Genomic DNA, 19,491 nt, shown 5'->3' with positions numbered 1-19,491 from the left:
GATATTTTAAATTGTAAAAATATTTCACAATATTACTGTTTTTGCATTTTAGATCAAATAAATGAAGCCTTGGTGAGCAGAAGAGACTTCTTGTAAAAACTCTTACAGTTCAAAAACTTTGGCCCTGTAGTGTAAGATTGTGTTCACATCTCCACTCATCTCAATGGCAGTTGCTGATCTGGTCCAGTACCTTCAATCTGAAATCTGACATCTCTGTTCATGGATCACGGGTCGAGTTTTACTGTTATTTGTGTTCTGTGTTCCAGTGAGTGATTTGAGGATTGTTCTGCTGGGGAAGAATATAACAGAAAACAACAGAGTGGGAAACTTCATCTTAGGAAGAGCAGCGTTTGAGAGTGAAGCACCTGCTGATGTAGAGCTGAACATTGAGAAACACAGAGGAAAACTGAAGGACAGAGACGTCACAGTCATCAACACTCCTCACCTGCTGAGGCCAAATCTGTCAATCACTCAGATCACACAGGGAGTGAAAGAGTGTGTGAATCTGTCTGCTCCTGGACCTCATGTGATCATACTTGTACTGCAGCAGAACGACTTCAGTGACAATAACAGACATAGAGTGAAATATGTGCTGAATGAATTCAGTAAGGAGGCTCCTATACACACTTTAGTGTTGACTGATGAGAAAGAGATACACAATAACTGTATTCATCAATTAATAAAGGAGTGTGGAGATGAACATCTTCAGTTTGATGAAAGAAAATCAGGTTTACACTCTGAGATACTTGAAAGAGTGGAGAAGATACTCAAAGAAAACCAGGTCCAGTTTCTTATCTCTGACTTGTGTGAGGAAGCAGGAGAAGAAACACCAGAAGATGGAGAGAAGAAGAGATCTGGAGGTTCAGTCACAGCAGAAGAAGAGGGAGATTTTGATCATGAAGATGATGGAAAAATCAAACAGAGAAACATAGAGAAAAAGGAAGTCGCTGTCCAAAGGAAAACGTTGTGTAAGTTTTGTTGGCAAGAAAGTTAGTTTAACCCACACATACACCACTCCTTTTAAGAGAAAGACTAATTTAAGATAATAATAATTAAAAAAAGGTTTATAATGATAAATGATATTAAACAGTATTATCATTTTATGTTTACTGCAAACTCAGTAAATGTACAGTTTTTTTTTTTTTTTTTATGTGACTGCATATTAATTTGTGGAGATTTGGTAAAAAATAAACTGATAATAAACATTATTACTGTAACAATGTTAAAAGCTCAGGCAAGAAAGAAGTGGGAACCAGCGAATGATCAAAGTAAAGTTTAATCATAAAATAAACAACAAATCGAAAGTAATAAACATTAGGGCTAGGAGAAAAACATCGATTCACCTATCACTTTTTTTTTCTTGTCCTTTTTTAAAGATTTTAAAGATTTTTTTTTTTATTATTCCAGAATCGATATTAATTCAATTAAACTTCTTTATTTTAGTCATTGCTTATAGACGAGGTGGACAGAAGTTACCCACTTTTCTTCAAAATGTGTCGTTATCTATGTGTGTCAAGTTGAAGCAGACGAGAGAAAGCGATGTGAAACTACCCAGCGCTTCAAAGAAAGAGAAACATATCACAAAGTCAGCAATAGCGATCAAAATAGTTTCCTTTTAGTTGGTCAAGTTTGGGCTTTCAGCACGCTGAGGCGGCGTTTGTGAATGGTTCATGTTCTCTCTGTGGGAACAGGACCATTGCGATGTTGAGATCGAGACTCGACTACTTGAAACAGTGTAGAGCCTCCTCTGTCACACCCCGATCTAGTTCCTCTTCTCGTGAGAGGACTACTTTGGCTGGTGGCCAGGGTGAACTGAGGGTCACGATGTGGGCTTCCCCGACGAGTCAGCCTCCTGGGCCACACCCCCCTCACTTCCGGTTGAAATTCCTGAGCCTCCTACTCAGGGACCCAGTGTTTCATTCAGGGCTCCGGAGGACGACCAAATGTCGATTCCCGCATCACAGAGCGGCCTTGAGTCCTCAGGAGATGAGGATTCACCTGCGTTGCCTTCCTCTAGGATGACAGTGTTGCCCAAGTCTGATGGACGGGACCTCGACTTCAGGGGCATGTCAGTTGCCTCAAGTTGCTAGCAGTTCGGCTTGCTTTGCACCACTTCAGGGTCCTGCTGAGAGACAAGCACGTCCTGGTCCGTACAGACAGCACTGCGACCGTAGTGTACATCATCTGTCAGGGAGGTCTACGCTCCCGTCTCAACTCGCCCGCATCTAGGTCACTTCGTGCCATTCATATCCTGGGCAGACTCAATTTTGCGGCCAACAAGCTTTCTCGGCAACAGTCTCACCCTGGGGAGTGGAGACATCCCTCCATCCCTAGTCGGATCAGCTGATTTGGGAACACTTCGGGGACGCTCAGATAGACCTGTTTGCCTCCCCAGTCAATTCTCATTGCCAGCTGTTTTACTCCCTGACCGAGGTAGGAGGGTGAAGATCAGGGAGGACGAGGAGCAGGTCCTTTTGGTTGTGCCGTATTGGCCTGGCCGGACCTGGTTCTCCAAACTAAACCTATGAGGAAGGGCCTTCTCTCTCAGAGACGGGGCACCCTCTGGCACCCATGTCCTGATCTTTGGAACCTGCATGAGTGGACAGGATTAGGTTAGGTAGGTACCTTGCCACCTCAGGTGATTGCAACCATCACTTAGGCCTTGTCTACTAGATAGGCCTATACCCTGAAGTAGGACCTCTTCGGCACTTTGTGTTCTTCTTGTCAAGAAGACCCCTGCTCCTGCCCGGTCGGGTCTGTGCTCTCTTTTCTTCAAGAAGGGTTGGAACGAAGGCGGTCACCTTCCACCCTTAAGGTCTATGTGGCTGCTATTGCGGCTAGAAGGCTTAATCCACCTTAATCCTCTTGGGACCTCGCAGTGGTTTTATCTGCATTGCAGAGGGCTCCCTTCAAACCCTTGCTTTCAGTAGAGCTCAAGTTTTTGTCTACTCTGAGTGTTTCCTGCTGAGCACTGATGCATGGCGCCTCGCTGACAGACATCTGTAGAGCTGCAGGCTGGGCGACACCTAACACATTCTAACACATTCACTCTATAATCTTTGTGTAGAGCCTGTGTCCTCTCGGGTACTCGCCTCTTCAGGCCAGTAGTAGGACCTGCTCGGTGTCATTGTGGAACTCACGCAGCATGCACAGGTGAGTTCCACACAGGTGAGTTCCACAGCTAGAATCCTGGGTTCCTCCAGCACTGTTGATGTCTACACTTGCATGCCCCTTCGGTCAGCCCCTGTGTTGGACTAGGTGCCACCATGTGTTGATTCCCCTCCCTAGGTAATCCTACTTGTGTTCCACATTAGTCTCCTTCGGGTGCATGTGTCTTCCCTTGGCAAGCCACTTGCCATCTCTGATGTGTAATCCCACCCTGCGGGCTGGATACCTCAGAGTTCTCCCTATCACCGTTATGCTGGTTGATTCCTTGTAAGACCTCCTTGAGCAGGCAGTTTGTTAGCATATTCCTTTTGGGGTATGCTTCCCAGTGTATTCTGTATTTAGTGTAGTCCTTCGCTCGTGCTCAGTCTCACGACAGGGTGCTATCACTTTTACAGGTCACTGGAAGACAGCTATTGTGGCGTTTTGTAAGGGACCCCATTCTTCAGTCTATTCTGACATAACATTGAACGTGACCAACTGAAAGAGAACGTCTAGGTTACGTTTGTAACCCTCGTTCCCTGAAGGAGGAAACAGAGAAATTATGTCCCTTTGCCACAATTGCTGTTCCGCTGAAATGCTGGGTGATTGGCTACTCCATATATACCCACACTGTGATGGTGGAGTTTGCGATGCAAATATTGCAGACCAAGGTACTCAGCGTACCATTGGCTTGTTTTGTTAACACTCGAAGGTGGCAAGACCCCCCATTCGTCAGTCTGTTCTGACGTAACGTCTCCGTTCCCTCCTTCAGGGAATGAGGGTTACATACGTAACCTAGACGTTATCACCTTTTGAAAACAGCACTTCAAATAATGCAACATCCATTTCAGAACATAAACTAAATTACTCAGTGTACATACCTTTTCATGAAAGTTGCTCTCTTCAGCAATGTAGATGATAAATTGTCATTACTTTTCTTTTCAGGCATGGCATCCTCCAGTGTTCCAGCACTAAATGAGGAGCTCCAGTGCTCCATCTGTCTGGAAGTGTTCACTGATCCAGTCACCACTCCATGTGGACACAACTTCTGCAGAACCTGCCTGAGCAAGAGCTGGACAAACAGAAAGATCGGCTTCTGTCCACTCTGTAAAAAAGAATTCAGCAAAAGACTTGATCTCAAGATTAATTCAACACTCGGAAAGCTTGTGCAACACTTTAATAAGCTTAATCAAGAATCTAAAGTGTTCTGTGACATCTGTGATGAAAGAAAGCAGAAAGCTGTGAAGTCTTGCCTGACGTGTCAAAGCTCTAACTGTGTCTCTCATCTGGAGCTTCATCTCAGAGTCCCCCATCTAAAGAAACACACACTGATCAACGCTGTGGAAAATCTGGAGGATTATATATGCCAGAAACATGAGAGACCTCTGGAGATGTTCTGCAGAGATGATCAGACGTGTGTTTGTCTGTTCTGCACTGAAGGAGAACACAGGACTCACAACACTGTTCCTATAGAGGAGGAGAGTCGAGAGAAGAAGGTAAAGAGTTACAGACAAAACACTTTAAGCTCACTGTGAAATGCAGTTTTACTGTGTGTTGATGTTGGTGCAGGTCATATTGAAATACACTATATTGGCTTGTCACACTTTTTTTTTTTAATTAATCACCTAAAAGTTAATTTTGTCAACTTTTGTGAATTTGAAAATGTTACCTTCACAGCTGACAGACATGGACTAAAAAAAATTTAATTCTGATTTACATTCATTATTGTAATAAGATTTTTTTTTTTTTTTTTTTGGTCAGAAGATTGAACAGTAAATTCAGTGAGGTGTGTGTTTTTCTCTGTATGTTTCATCATCTGGTTCAGACACAGACAGACGAGCAGCAGATGATCCAGAAGAGAATGAAGAAGATTCAAGAGATCAAACACTCAGTAAAGCCGAGAAAAGTGAGTGAAAAAATGATTAAAATCATTTAGCTTCTTGTACTTTGGTCACAGCTTTGTGACTGAAAGATTTTATGTTGGTCTCAGCATTGAAGGAAAGTGGACAGAGGGTCTTTTGTCCTCTGTTGAAGCTGTACTTTATGTTATAACATATGATTTTCTTTATGTACCAGAACCATTTCCATATAAGGAACAATGCTCTGCTAGGATTGAATGGGAGACAGGGAATGGTCCCTGCTTTTGTATTGCAAGTATAGGAGAAGGCTTCGAGAAGTGTTACTTGAACTGAATCTTTCTCTTTTTACAGACTCTCGTCTCCAATGATGGTTTCTTTACTTCATCTCGAACCGTCCACATTTCAAACAGGATGATTATTGGTCTGGGTGTCCTGTTGATAGCAGTGTTGATCATCTTACCTACACAATACACCGTGAGTGTGTGTGTGTGTGTGTGTGTGTGTGTGTAAGTGCATTGGTTTAGGAGTGTGGGGTGATTAGGTGTTTGTGATGCAATGGTCTCAGCAGTTCGGTTGTAATGACTGCTCCAAGACACGAATGGTGGAGGATCCAAATGCAGTGTATTTAGTGAAGGGTAATCCACAATCATAAACCATAGTCAGGCAAAACGTTCAAAACACAGAGTGGGCAGTCCAAACAAAGATGGAGTCCAGGGCTCAGGCAAGAACAGGGAAATCCAGAGATGAAGCAAAAAACAAAATCAAAGTGAACAGTAAAGCTCATCTTCTTTGATTTGATTGGCCATCTCAATCATTTTGACATTGATGAGCGCTGTTACGCAGAGGCAAACCAGCTTAAACATATGTAACTTTGTCCAGTTGGGGGGAGGGGAACACAGATAAAGAGAAATCATTCAGCGTTGAACTCTTCCAAAGTCCCTTTCAAGGAAAGTCTATTCACTTGACGGCCATATTTGCAACGCCTCCTGACAGCTATTTCCACATCTAATACCAAGTCCTATCTCTATTAGAATGGGGAAATCCCAAAAACTTTCAATTAAATAACATTTCATATCTTCAACACAATCTGACCTGAACTGTCCCATAAATGTTGTTTCTTGTGCTCAAATAGCTTTAAAAAAGCTTATTTTTCAGGCTAGAGGAGCCAATGCTCATGTGCAGTCATAAGCGTGAGTCTCGGGTTTCTATGGGAACCAGAGCTTCTAACAGCAGCTGCAGTGATGCAAAGACTTGATCAATCAGCGATTGGCTCTTTTACTTAGAAGGCGGGACCTATTCCACCATATTGCGTGTTGCCGTTTCTTCCATTCATAACTAAGAGGAGTCTTTCTATATCTATAGTCTTTGGCTCTTCACTGATCTGATCCAATCCATTTAGAGATTTCAGTCTGAGCAGCTGAAGATGAAGGAACAGCAGAAAGCAGCAGAGAAACAGGCTGAAGATCTCATTAAAGAGCTGAAGATGATGGAGGAACAGCAGAAAGCAGCAGAGAAACAGGCTGAAGATCTCATTAAAGAACTGAAGCAGGAAATCACTGAGCTAAAGAAGAGAAACACTCAGCTGGAGCAGCTCTCACACACTGATGATCATTTTCATGTCATACAGGTCAGTAAACATCTGTCTCATCAGTGATAATGTGGAATATAATTAATATTTAATAGTCTTCTCTCTCCTGCTGTAGATGTTCTCATCCCTGTACAGTATTTCACACACCAAGATCTCTGATGTGGACGAGAAATCTCTGAAAAGAGCTCTGAATCTACTGAAGGAACAACTAAATGAAAAACTCATTCAAACTGGTAAGTGAATATCAAATACAGTGTTTTTGTCATTAACTAAGAAAATACTAAGAAAAAAGTGTTAAATTAATTTTAAGCATCTGTGATGTTGCTGATTACCACGTGATTATAAAATCACTAAACATTATATCTTCAACTCATGTCATAATCATTTAAAGCTGCAGTCCTTAACTTTTTGTGTGTTCAAAATTTCCAAATTTATATAATAAACATGTACATCATGAATACATTTTCCAAACCAATGTTCCTCCACAAGACGCATGCAGTTCTGTTTATCAACCGTTAGAGCACCAAAAGTTACAGACTGCAGCTCTAAAGAAGTATAATGTGAACTTTAGTGAGATGTAAGGCACATGATGTAACTATCCCTGTACAAACTCAAATGTTATTCACCAGAGTGGAAATTTGTCTTTGGCTCTCCAACACCTAAACATCTACTGAAAAACTAACAGGCAATAATAAAACAATACACAGACAAGATCACATTATGCAGAAAAGTACAGTTAATGTCATTTTCTGTTTCTTTCTGAATTTTAATGGCATTTGGGATGAAGGACTTCATGAACACATTTTTATTTTCCCGACTCTATAGCGCCTCCCAGATTTCAGGAGCTCAAACTGGCTGAAGGGAAGATGGGAGCGATTTTCTAGAAAACTCCTCGCCTTCTTCATCACCCTTTCTGTGAAAAGTCATGTTGAGGACTTCTGGGGTTTACCAACTATTTTACTTGCCATTGACACAATTCTATAAAGATTATTCTTAAATCTACAATTGATGTGACCATACCAGCTAGGCAGGGAGATGAAAGGTCAGAAGACTCTTAACAGATTTATATGTAGCTCCAAACGCAGGTTCAGGAGGAGCCTAAACATTCAGTCCTGTCCATCATCATTATATAAGCATATATAAAGCATAAGGCATAAATCAGCTCCATGGTTTAATGAGAATATTCGTTCCCTAAGACAGGTTTGTAGAAGATGGGAATGAAAATAGAAAAAAGACAAAAGTTACAAATTTGGTTTGAAATGTGAAGAGATTCTCTGTCTAAATTCCAGAGGGCTGTAAGAACTGCGAGATCGAGACACTTTGCAAAACTGATTGAGAAAATCGACATAAGCCTAGTGTTCAATTCTCAATGAAAGATTCGATTATTATCCTAAATTAGAGGTGGTAGGAGAAATGACTGTTTTGACGAGTTTTTTAAACTTTTTCATGAATTGAATATCATATATATGTAGTAACATTAGTCATTGTTCATATACGGTTGTACAGCAATCTATATCTGGTGTTACTTTCTCCAATTTTAGGCCGATCTCTCTTTCTATCCTTGAGGACACTGTGCATAAACTAAAGTCCACAAGTTCTCCTCAGGATATTGATCCGACTCATTTGTTAAAGCAAGTTTTTGAATCAGTTGGCCCATTTTTAGAGTCTATAATTAACAAGAGTTTGCTTTCAGGAGTTGAGCCTGATTACTGTAAACATGCAGTAATTCAACCCTTTTGAAGAAATCAAACTTGGATAAGAGTGTGTTATCTAATTTTAGGGCTATTTCGAAACTTCCATTCTTGGCTAAAATTATGGAGAAGAGCAATTCAACTTCAGTCATTTATTGATGCAAATGAGATTGGTGAAGAGTTTCAATCTGGCTTTAAAAACATCATAGTATGGAATCAGCTTTGCTGAGAGTTTATAACAATGTTTTTCTTGTGACCGACCGTGGCAATTTTACAGTACTTTTACTCTTAGACAGCAGCGTTTGATACGATTGACCATCAGATTCTTATATCTCGTCTTGAAACATGTGTGGGTATTTGTGGAAATGCCCTAAGACGGACAAAGTCTTACTTTCAAAATAGGAGTTTCTCGGTCTGCATGGGAGAGTTTGCATCAGCCTCAGCACCCTTAACATGTGATATCCCGCAAGGTTCGATCTTGGCACCCTTTTCTTTTCTCTTTATATGCTGCTATTAGGAGTGATTATGGGTAAATATGGTGTGTCATTTCATTCTGACGCTGATGATGCTCAATTGTATTTGTCCTTTATCCCAAATTCTTCCAGTGTCCTGGGGCACTTGTTGGCCTGATAGATGACGTGAAGTCATGGATGACTGCAAACTTTTTGAGTCTGAATGAATTGAAAACAGAGGTGATTATATTTGGGCTCTCCGAAATGAGTGATACAGCTGGAATTAATCTAGGTACATTGAGCCCTTTTAGGAAACATCAAGTAAAAAGTTGTTGAAGCTAGTTTTTATAAACTTAGAATGATTGCTAAGATTAAGCCTTTCTTAACACGTACAGACTTGAAGAAGATCGTTAATGTTTTTATTTTTTCCTGACTAGATTATTGCAACTCACTTTATTATGGTTCCCAAAGAAACTTTTGGACCGATTACAGATGGTCAAAAATGCTGCCGCAAGGCTATTGACAGGTACTCAGAAATATGACCATATTACCCCTGTCTTGAGAGCATTGCATTGTTCACCTGTACCTTATAGAATTAATTTTAAGATTCTACTTTTTGTGTTTAAATCTGAGCATGGCACAGTCCCTCCATACATTGCTGATCTAATTCATGTTCAGGAGTCAAAGAGAACATTACATCCCAATGCACAAAATCTCCTACATGTTCCTCGATCTAAACTAAAGTCCAGAAGTGACCGTGCATTTGCAGTAGCTGCTCCAAGGTTATGGAACAGTTTACCAGAATATTTGAGACAATTATCATCTCTAAATGATTTTAAGAAACAGTTAAAAACATATTTTTTTACATTGGCTTTTGATCAGGTATGAGTATTGGGGTATTGTCGCTGTAGCTACCAAGTTAGTCTTGAATGTTGGGTGTGAGGCTTTTGTTGTGGTTTTTAATATTTGTAATTTTTATTTCATTGTACAGCACTATGGTCAACTCTGTTGTTTTATTATGTGCTCTATAAATAAAGTTGGAGATTATGAGTGTATATAAGCAGCAGTCACTGCGTCATCCCAGCGGCAGTTCTTCCAGCATCCCTCCTCCTCCCCATCTCCTCTATTTCTCTTATTCTCCCTCTGCACAGTACTGTTATAGAGGGGTTTAGTTTGGAGCTCGAGCCGAGCCTCGGGTTCAAGCCTCCTGCGAGGACAGCAAGCCAAATCAATTAACCATTAAGACTGAACGGGCAGGTGAACTTGTGAAACACAGTTTAAGATGTGCTGACAAACACAAAGGCTGCTGAGATGTCTGAGAAGACAGAGTCTCTGTGAGCATCTTTTGAAAACATACTAGAGAAGCTCGAGTCCAGAACTGTACCAAGATAATTATAATTTTCCACAATTTCAACATTTTGGCCATTAAGTAAAACTGGCTTAATTATTATATCATGTTTTGTGCAAATAATGAATTCCTTTGTCTTGGCAACTGGCTAGAGCAATAGCATGTTTCAGGGGCTTCAGTGTGAGCCAGAATCAGCTTGAAATGCAGTTTGAATGATGAACACGCACACTCATAAATGCAGCATTTACATAAATAAACATCTAGAATTAAAACATTACATGAATAAAAATCTCATTAATATTAAATCATGAATTTAAAACTCTTATTGTGTTTCTATGACGCGTTCAAGGGAGCAAAATGCTACACCTGCATCTGATAGTGGGACAATTGTGTCAATTTTACTTCGCCTAATTACAGTTTTTCTTGATTGTTTACACACATTTTCTGAAAGCATGCCTCATACTCTCAGAACTCTACACACAAATCAAAACACACACACACAATAGGCAAAACCCCTCAATTCTCCTGCAAAATTAAACTTTACATTCAAAACAATGTTCTTTCTTCTCAAAATGGTATTTTGTTTTCAAATGACACACACAAACCATCATATGAATAGACATTTATAAGAACCAGTTGAACACTGATGTGCTCAATGTAAAACACTATGATGATTGGAAAACACTTCTCCATTCATCATAATGACTTTGGTCTTTATTTGGTTCAGAGTTACACTTACTACAGACAGTACATACATAAGTGTGTTGTAAAATATTTGTAGTATATATATATATATATATATACACACACATATATATATATATATATATATATATATATATATATATATATATATATATATAGTCAGAACACACAAATACACGGTAACAAATATATTTTATTTTTCCAACAAAAACAATGTACAGTGCACATCCCAACCAATGCAAAGTTGCACATACCGTACAAAACAACAGAAGAATTTACTGTATACAGTTACAGTAAAAAAAAAAACTATGCTGCTCTGCCTCTGTTTCCATTGTTGGCATCCATTGCTCCAAAACAGAAGAGCTCACCTTTTGCCCTTTTATGCTAAAGCTCTGTTTGCTAATTGTAAAAATGTGTGACAGGTGTTTGCCCATGTGATGAGTCAGTGTGCATATTTGAATGGCAGTGTGTTCCTTGTGAAAACAAGAGATTTTTCTGCCCGAAAATTGTGCCAAATGCAGAGAATTGTGTGTAGTGTTTTGAAAAAAGTGTGTTTTAGAACTGCAATGTGAGTGTAAAGCAGGAATTGTGCTTGTAGTTTAGCAGAATTGGTTCAGGGGGTTGGTGCATGAGTTACATGCTGTGGTCATTGTGTCTCAAGTACCAATATTTGTGTGTAAACAATTGAGAAAAACTGTAATTTAGATATTCGGTTATTCTGATTACCTTATATCTTCAATTACTTCGTTCACTGCAGTCCCAGTATCGCTTTAGAAGAGTCACTTTGGCCAACTTGCTCTTCCCGGACACAAACTCGTCAGTCTGACCTTAAACATTGGATGCAGGGTAAATATCTACCTTTAAGTCGGTCGCGCTCTGCTTACTCGTAACAAAAAGCATAGTTTTGATATATTTACGAAAACTGCAACTTATTTAAGGCAGTGATTGTCAGAAATCAGAATGGACTTAATTGACGTGCCCTATGCTCCATCTATTAAACCTTTCGTATGAACAATCCTGAACACAGATTTGAGGTAATACCTTCGCTTTGATCTACTAGAAATAATGGATTAAGAATAATACAGAATCAACCAAATATAACCTTTTATTTGTCAAGTAAAAATATATCATGCCAATTACATTACAATTAGACAATTAGAAGCCAATTCAGAAATGTTAAATGCATAACATCGATTACTCAAAGAAATGCATATATACACAGGGATGGGTGAATGTCCTCAGACATTCACCCATCTCTGTGGGGGTCTGCAGAAGATCCCACATGACTGCTTTGCTCTTTACCTTTTATACCAGAACCAGAACAAAAGGATCGTAAATGTTTATTACACCAACACCTGTTTTGGGGGAGAGGAGAAGAGACACCACCCAAAAAGAGGACAGAATTTTCCTTAATTTTCCATCTTCTTCATAATTCTAGTGACTGCTGATGTCAATGTGGTGTAACCGTAAAAACTTAGTACCAAATAATTGATCTTGTTTAAAAAAGGTGAAATTCTCAATAAAACACCATATTATCTAGTTTGGCATAATCTTACATTAGAACAATTTAATAGTAAATAAAAATAAATTTAACACCATTGTTCTGAATATTATAAATAATTTGGGGAATCATAGGAGTCAAGTCAAATTCCTGAAGTGTCAAGGTGGTGTAACCACTATTCAAGCAGCCATTTTGTTAATATTGTGCAAGAAAACCATGTGACAGGAAATTATATCACAAAGAGGGACCCCTGGTGACACTAAATGCTGCATGCAAAGGTTAGTAACTGTCTTTAAAATATGAGATAATTTGACATTTTTAGGGTATGGTTAGGTATTCTTAGGTATACATGTCAAATGGTATGACCCCATGAATACATTGATAATTCATCATTATTATAAAAATGTGTATTAACTTTAAAAATTACATTTGAAATATTTCCACCAAGGCCATGTGCTTACATAGGTGTCCATGATAATACCTGTCAAATTTGATTTTAAATTGAAATGTCAAATGGTGTAACCGGTTACACCATTTGACTTCTATTACAAGCCTTTCTGTTAGGGGCAAATTTAGTCAAAATCACTAGTTTATGGTGCCGATTAAAGATGTAATATAAACTAAACTACTATTTGGAACTATTTTCAAATGTTCAATGTTTTTATTTTTTTGAGAAAGTGGTGCTTTATCCACAACTTTATTATTAAAGCTCTGTAATTCAGTAAAATAATATATAATTATGTTGCACAGCATTAATGTTTAGAACATTAATGTTTAACATTGAAATGTTTAGCTTCAATATTTCTATTCCATTCACTTAAAAATGTAAGCAATATAAAATCATGGAGTGATTGCTAATGAAAGACAAGTGCGTCAAACGTATCAAGAGCAGCTTTTATTATGCCGCAGTCGCTGCTTCTGCTTCTTCAGGTCAAGCGTATGTGATGTAAAGCAGCTCTGTTTTAAAATATTACACACATTTGTGTGTTCTAATTTGTTATAATGCTACTCTGTGCGTTCACTCGGCAGCTGCCATGAGACACTTGTTGCACACTGCAGTCAACTAGATCCATATTAGGCTTGGTAAAACATGGTACTCACAGTAAATCAAGAAAACAAGATTTAAACAATAAGACTAAACGTGTTTAGCCATATAATATGATTAGATTTCTGTCGACGAATGTATCCAAACAGTTGCTCACCTGTCTATAAAACACATAATATATTAAAGCGTCTTTGGTGTTTCTGTGGTTTCGACAAAATAAAACCGGAAACCAAGGTTAACGTGGGTATGATGTCATTGATAGGCGACGCACGGACATGGCTCGTGTCCTGGTTATTATTTCTCTAGGTTTAAACATTCTTGGAAACAGCTGGCATAATACAAGTACACAAGTCAACAAAATATATAACATTGTTCAAGTGGTTTTTGGATATTTTAATCCAAAAGTCTTACATATTGTGCATTTAACCAAAGACTACAATTTACATCTATAAAATACAATTCATTAAATTTCTAAGATTTTATAATTAAAACGACATAACAGAGCCCCTGTTGCCCCAATAGATAAATCAATATAGTTTCAAGCAAGGAAACAGTGGCTCATCACAGAGCACCAGTGAATTCTGATCCTGCTGTCAGATATTTTTTTCTTAAGAAATCATCACTTTGATGATTTCTTGTTATCAGATATTGTTCCTTAAAGGGTTAGTTCACCCAAAAATGAAATTTCTGTAATTTATTACTCAACCTCATGTCGTTTCAAACATGTGAGACCTTTGTTCATCTTCAGAACACAAATTAAGATATTTTTTGATGAAATCTGAGAGCTTTTTTTTAAATCTCCCATAGAAAGCAACAAAATGACCACATTCAAGGTCCAGAAAGGTTGTAGAGCCATTGTTAAAACAGTCAACGTGACTGCAGTGTTTCAACCTTAATGTTATGAAGAGATGAGAATACTTTTTGTGCGCAAAAACAAAACAAAAATAATGACTTTATTCAACAATCTCTTCTCTTCCTGTCACTCTCCTCATGTAGGTGACGCAGTAACACAGTGAAGGCTTCCTTGTTTATGTCCGAATGCCAGCTCAGTATTGGCCAAAGCTGATCACGTGATCAGCACAGCGCATGCGTGTGAGACTGACGCAGGACCCGGCCAATAATGAGCTGCTTTTCTGATGCAAAACCTGGAGTTTCTGCACTGTGTTTACCATGTCAACAGCATAGGAGAATGACAGGGAAGAGACAAAATAGTTTAATAAAGTAGCTATTTTTGTTTTGTTTTTGCACACAAAATGTATTCTCGTCTCTTCATACATTAAGGTTGAACCACTGCAGTCATGTTGACTGTTTTAACGATGTCTTTAGTACCTTTCTGGACCTTGAAAGGGGTAATTTCGTTGCTTTCTATGGGAGATAAAATTATCTTAATTTGTGTTCTGAAGATGAACGAAGGTCTTGTGGGTGTGAAATGACAAGAGGGTCAGTAATTAATGAGAGAAATTTCATTTTGGGTGAACTAACCCTTTAACTGTAAAATATATGAGACATGATTTCACTGTTCAGTACTATGATTATTTCTTGTTGTCAGATGTTGTTTTTCATCACTGAAACCACTTAACTTAACTTGCTGACTGTCATGCTTGATTTTCAGTGTCAATTTGTTCAACAAACAATGGCCTTTGGCTGTAGAAGTAACATGGTCAGGTGGTGTAACTGGTTTGTGTCAATTGGCGTAACCAGTATTTTTCATAAAAAATATAATTATATACAGAAAAATTAATGTGGAATAAAATGTTATCATCTAGTTTAGTGTAATAACATGATTTTAAACAATTTTAACATAATTTGTCAAAGATTATTTAGAAATCAGATGTGTTTTCAGCATGTGTCCCACCAAATATTGCAAAAACACATTAAAATTTACATTTAGAGATAACTCTAATAAAATTATTTTTCATTTGATATTTTAAATTGAATTATATATTTCTATAAGTGAGCTTACATGCCATCTAGGTGGATAAAATATTTAATATTTCTCATTCTTTGGCGGTTACACCATTTGACATTTTTAGGTACATTCATTCTTAACTTTAGTACAAAATTGTACAAATGTCATTTTTATCAACATAAAATCAACTTAGACACAATATATACATTTTAACATACCTGATGCATGCTTTTAAAACAGGTTTTTAAAAGATTTTTTAATTTCTCATCTTGCCGCACCATATTTGTCACTGACCCATTTTCAGATTATTAGGTAGACCTGTTTGCCTCCCCAGAAACTGCCCACTGCCAGTGGTTCTATTCCCTGACCGGTGGCACGCTTGGCTCGGATGCCCTGGCACACAGCTGGCCCCAGGGTCTGCGCAAATATGCGTTTCCCCCAGTGAGCCTTCTCGCACAACTCCTGTGTAAGGTCAGGGAGGACGGGGAGCAGGTTCTGTTAGTGGCGTACTGGCCCACTCGGACCTGGTTCTCGGACCTCACACTCCTCGCGACAGCCCCTCCCTGGCCGATTCCTCTGAGGAAGGACCTCCTGACTCAGAGACGGGGCACCCTATGGCACCCGCGTCCTGACCTGTGGAACCTCCACGTGTGGTCCCTGGACGGGATGCGGAGGTTCTGAGTGATCTCCCGCAAGCGGTCGTAGACACCATCACTTCCGCTAGAGCTCCTTCCACTAGGAGCCTCTACGCGCTGAAGTGGAACCTGTTCGTCGAATGGTGCGCCTCTCGCCGAGAGGACCCCCGATCATGCTCGGTCAGATCCGTGCTTTCCTTCCTGCAAGAAGGGTTGGAGCGAAGGCTGTCTCCCTCCACCCTGAAGGTGTATGTTGCCGCTATCGCTGCACATCACCACGCAGTTGAGGGTAAGTCCCTGGGGAAACACGATCTGATCGTCAGGTTCCTGAGGGGGGCGAGGAGACTGAATCCTCCTCGCCCTTCCTCCGTACCCTCTTGGGATCTGACCCTGGTTCTCTCAGCTCTCCGGGGTCATCCCTTTGAGCCCTTGCGATCAGTCGACCTGAAAGTAATGTCTCTGAAAACTGTCCTTCTGGTCGCATTGGCTTCCCTTAAGAGGGTAGGGGACCTGCATGCATTTTCGGTCGACGAAGCGTGCCTAGAGTTTGGGCCCGGTGATTCTCACGTCATCCTGAGACCCCGGCCTGGATACGTGCCCAAGGTTCCTACCACTCCCTTCAGAGATCAGGTAGTGAACCTGCAAGCGCTGCCTTCGGAGGAGGCAGACCCAGCCCTAGCTTTGCTCTGTCCTGTCCGCGCTCTGCGTGTGTACGTGGACAGAACGCGAAGCTTCAGGACCTCAGATCAGCTCTTTTTCTGTTACGGAGGCAGCAGAAGGAAAGGCTGTCTCCAAGCAGAGGATGGCCCACTGGATAGTGGATGCCATCGCCTTGGCGTACGATTCCCAGGGCGTGCCTTGCCCGCTCGGGTTGAGAGCCCACTCCACCAGAGGGGTGGCCTCTTCCTGGGCGCTGGCTCATGGCGCCTCGCTGACAGATATCTGTAGAGCTGCGGGCTGGGCGACACCTAACACGTTCGCTAGGTTTTATAGCCTACGTGTAGAGCCGGTATCTTCCCGTGTACTCGCTTCCACTAGCCGGTAGACGCGTTGAACCCGCTCTAAGTGTCGGCTTGCAATGCCATTCCCGCCCCCTGGGCCGGATGCGTGCATATTTTGACTCCAGTCGCGTTCCCCGCTTGGCGAACCCTGTCGAGTTCCTCCGCCTCCCCTTTCGGCTCGGACATTGCAGAGTGTCTGATGCCAGGCCTACATCCGTCTCCGACGTTGTCTGTTGGCTGGGTTCCATATGTTGTGACTCCTCTACGTGAGCGGTCCCATATGTGTAATTATCCATGGGTTTAAACTCCCTACGGCGAGCCCGTGTCTGTCACCTGTCAGATGAGTCTCCCCCTACCCAGGTGGAGCCATCCCAGGGACTCCATATGCGTACTGCCCCCCGGGCCAGTCCGTATGTGTATTCTCCACGTAAACTCCTCCCCCATTGGGTAGGTAGTGGTCTCCGCAGCGTCCCCCCCGGGTTCGCTTCCCCAGTGTAGTCTAGTTTACTTAGTGGGTATGGGTAAGACAGCAGTAAACTTCTTGGCGTGAGCTCGCCCCCTTCTCCAGTCCTCCGGTGCTATGGGCGGTTAGAGCTCGCGTTGAGCACTGGAAGGGGTTTCGTAACTGTGGCGCTTTACTTGGGATCCCAATTCGTCGGTCACTACTGACGTACGTCGAACGTGACCGACTGAAAGGGAACGTCTCGGTTACGTATGTAACTCTCGTTCCCTGAAGGAGGGAACGGAGACGTACGTCCCGTCGCCACAGTTTCTGTACCCTCGCTGTTGTGCGGACACCAGTTGTCTCCTCAGCGAAAAACAGTGCGATTGCATCTGCTTCCTATTTATATACACCTGTCGGAGGCGGTGCGCATTATGCAAATATCGCACGCCAATTCCATTGGCTTGTTTTAGTTCACACGAAGCTGATAGGGCTCTCTAAGCGATATCCCAATTCGTCGGTCACTACTGACGTACGTCTCCGTTCCCTCCTTCAGGGAACGAGGGTTACATACGTAACCGAGACGTTATCCCTCTGTGTGATGAAGATCCATTTAGATCCGCTCTGATGGACAACAACAACAAAAAGAAAAACTCCCTGAAACTTCCTAGCTCTTCCATCCAGATAGCTAAATTCTCTGTTTTTACTGTTACTTCCATTTCTTATGTGTTCCATTATTATTATATATTTGGTTCTTCTTTATATAAAGCACTTTAAATTACCATTGTGTATGAAATGTGCTATACAAATAAAATTGCCTTGCCTTGCCTATCAAGCAAGAACAATAGCAAAAATGGCAGATGGATCCATAATAACTGTTTATGAACCATGATATCATGATATGTTTAACGATATTTTTAAATTGTTTTTCTGAATGTGTTTCATAGCATGTTGCTAATGCACTGTTAAATGTGGTTAAAGTTACCATCTGTATTCACGGAGACCAGATCCATGTCGTTATTTTCATTTTTTACCTGAAAATGTTTGCAGTCTGTATAATTCATAAACGCATTCTTATTGAGTTTCCCAACAGTGTAGCTTTAGCCCCGTTAGCTGTGCAGCACACTATCAAATTCATTCAGAATCGAATGTTAGCAAACATCCACAAAATACATGTCATACTTACGTGATCTGATATTCTGCATCATGAACAGTTTGTAATGATCCATTTTGAGAGTTATATTTGCTGTGTGAACTTCTGCATTATTTATTATAATGTGTTATGGAGTCACAAGCTTGGGGGCGGAGAGCACAAGCTCATTTGCATTTAAAAGGGTATAGACACCAAATCAGCACATTTTTTCTCCCACCAATAAATAGGCAGGTAAAACGGTATAATAAAATAACAATGGGGTATTTTGAGCTGAAACTTAACAGACAAATTCTGGGGACACATTAGACTTTTATTACAACTTGTGAAATGTCCATTCTATGGCTCCTTTAAAAAGTGTAAAAGTTGCTAATTTTTTAAAAGAAACTGTCCAACAGCGACACTCGCAGGTGAAGTTACAACAGGAGTCCGCGTCTTTTGTGCCTCCCTTCAGCTCATTGAAATAAAGCAGAACCCCTAAAGCATGTGGTGGGTTGCACAGAGCGTTCTTTAGAACTTCCACATTAATATAAGCCAGCTCTAAAACTTCCGGTGAAATGTCACTTCCTGGTGTGTTGAGCATCAGTAGTGTAATACTTAGTTTATAATCAGAATATAGTCACTTAAATAGTCAGGTATAGCATTAATTTAGTTATTCAAACGTAAGACAGTACAAAAAATAAATAAAGACGTACTCATATGGGATGGGATGGTTCGCTGTAAAAAAAATCAAACCGTTCAGTTCTCCACCCACTGTTCGGCATGCACTTGCACAGCGGTTCATCCCAAATCTGACGACGCATCTACAATATGGTTTGTTGAAAACAATGTGCAAATCAGAGAGACGGGTTCGCCTAATGTATGTTTCAGGCGATATATATGCATTCTGGTTTCCCAATACGTTACAAAAGCGACGATTAAAAGAACATGGACAAAACAGTCCCTCTTTGTAAACAAATGCATGGATTAAAGTTCTCCGTCGCTACGATGGATTTCCGTTAATTGCAGCAAGTCTACG

At 40.5% G+C, this 19,491-nt stretch overlaps 1 protein-coding gene across 1 annotated transcript in view; it reads left to right on the top strand.

Moving 5' to 3' along the window:
* Positions 1 to 217: 217 nt before the first annotated feature.
* Positions 218 to 19,491, top strand: part of LOC125265508 (E3 ubiquitin-protein ligase TRIM39-like) — a 36,468-nt gene continuing 17,194 nt past the window's right edge. The window contains exons 1-6 of the mRNA XM_048185782.1: positions 218 to 968; positions 4,093 to 4,643; positions 4,973 to 5,053; positions 5,358 to 5,480; positions 6,406 to 6,633; positions 6,710 to 6,827. Of these exons, the coding sequence (XP_048041739.1) occupies positions 4,095 to 4,643; positions 4,973 to 5,053; positions 5,358 to 5,480; positions 6,406 to 6,633; positions 6,710 to 6,827 (1,099 nt within the window). The 5' untranslated portion in view covers positions 218 to 968; positions 4,093 to 4,094. The remainder of the gene's footprint in view (positions 969 to 4,092; positions 4,644 to 4,972; positions 5,054 to 5,357; positions 5,481 to 6,405; positions 6,634 to 6,709; positions 6,828 to 19,491) is intronic.

Source organism: Megalobrama amblycephala, linkage group LG1 (genome assembly GCF_018812025.1).
Source record: "Megalobrama amblycephala isolate DHTTF-2021 linkage group LG1, ASM1881202v1, whole genome shotgun sequence".
NCBI lineage: Eukaryota > Metazoa > Chordata > Actinopteri > Cypriniformes > Xenocyprididae > Megalobrama > Megalobrama amblycephala.
This window is presented reverse-complemented; position numbering and strand designations above follow the sequence as displayed.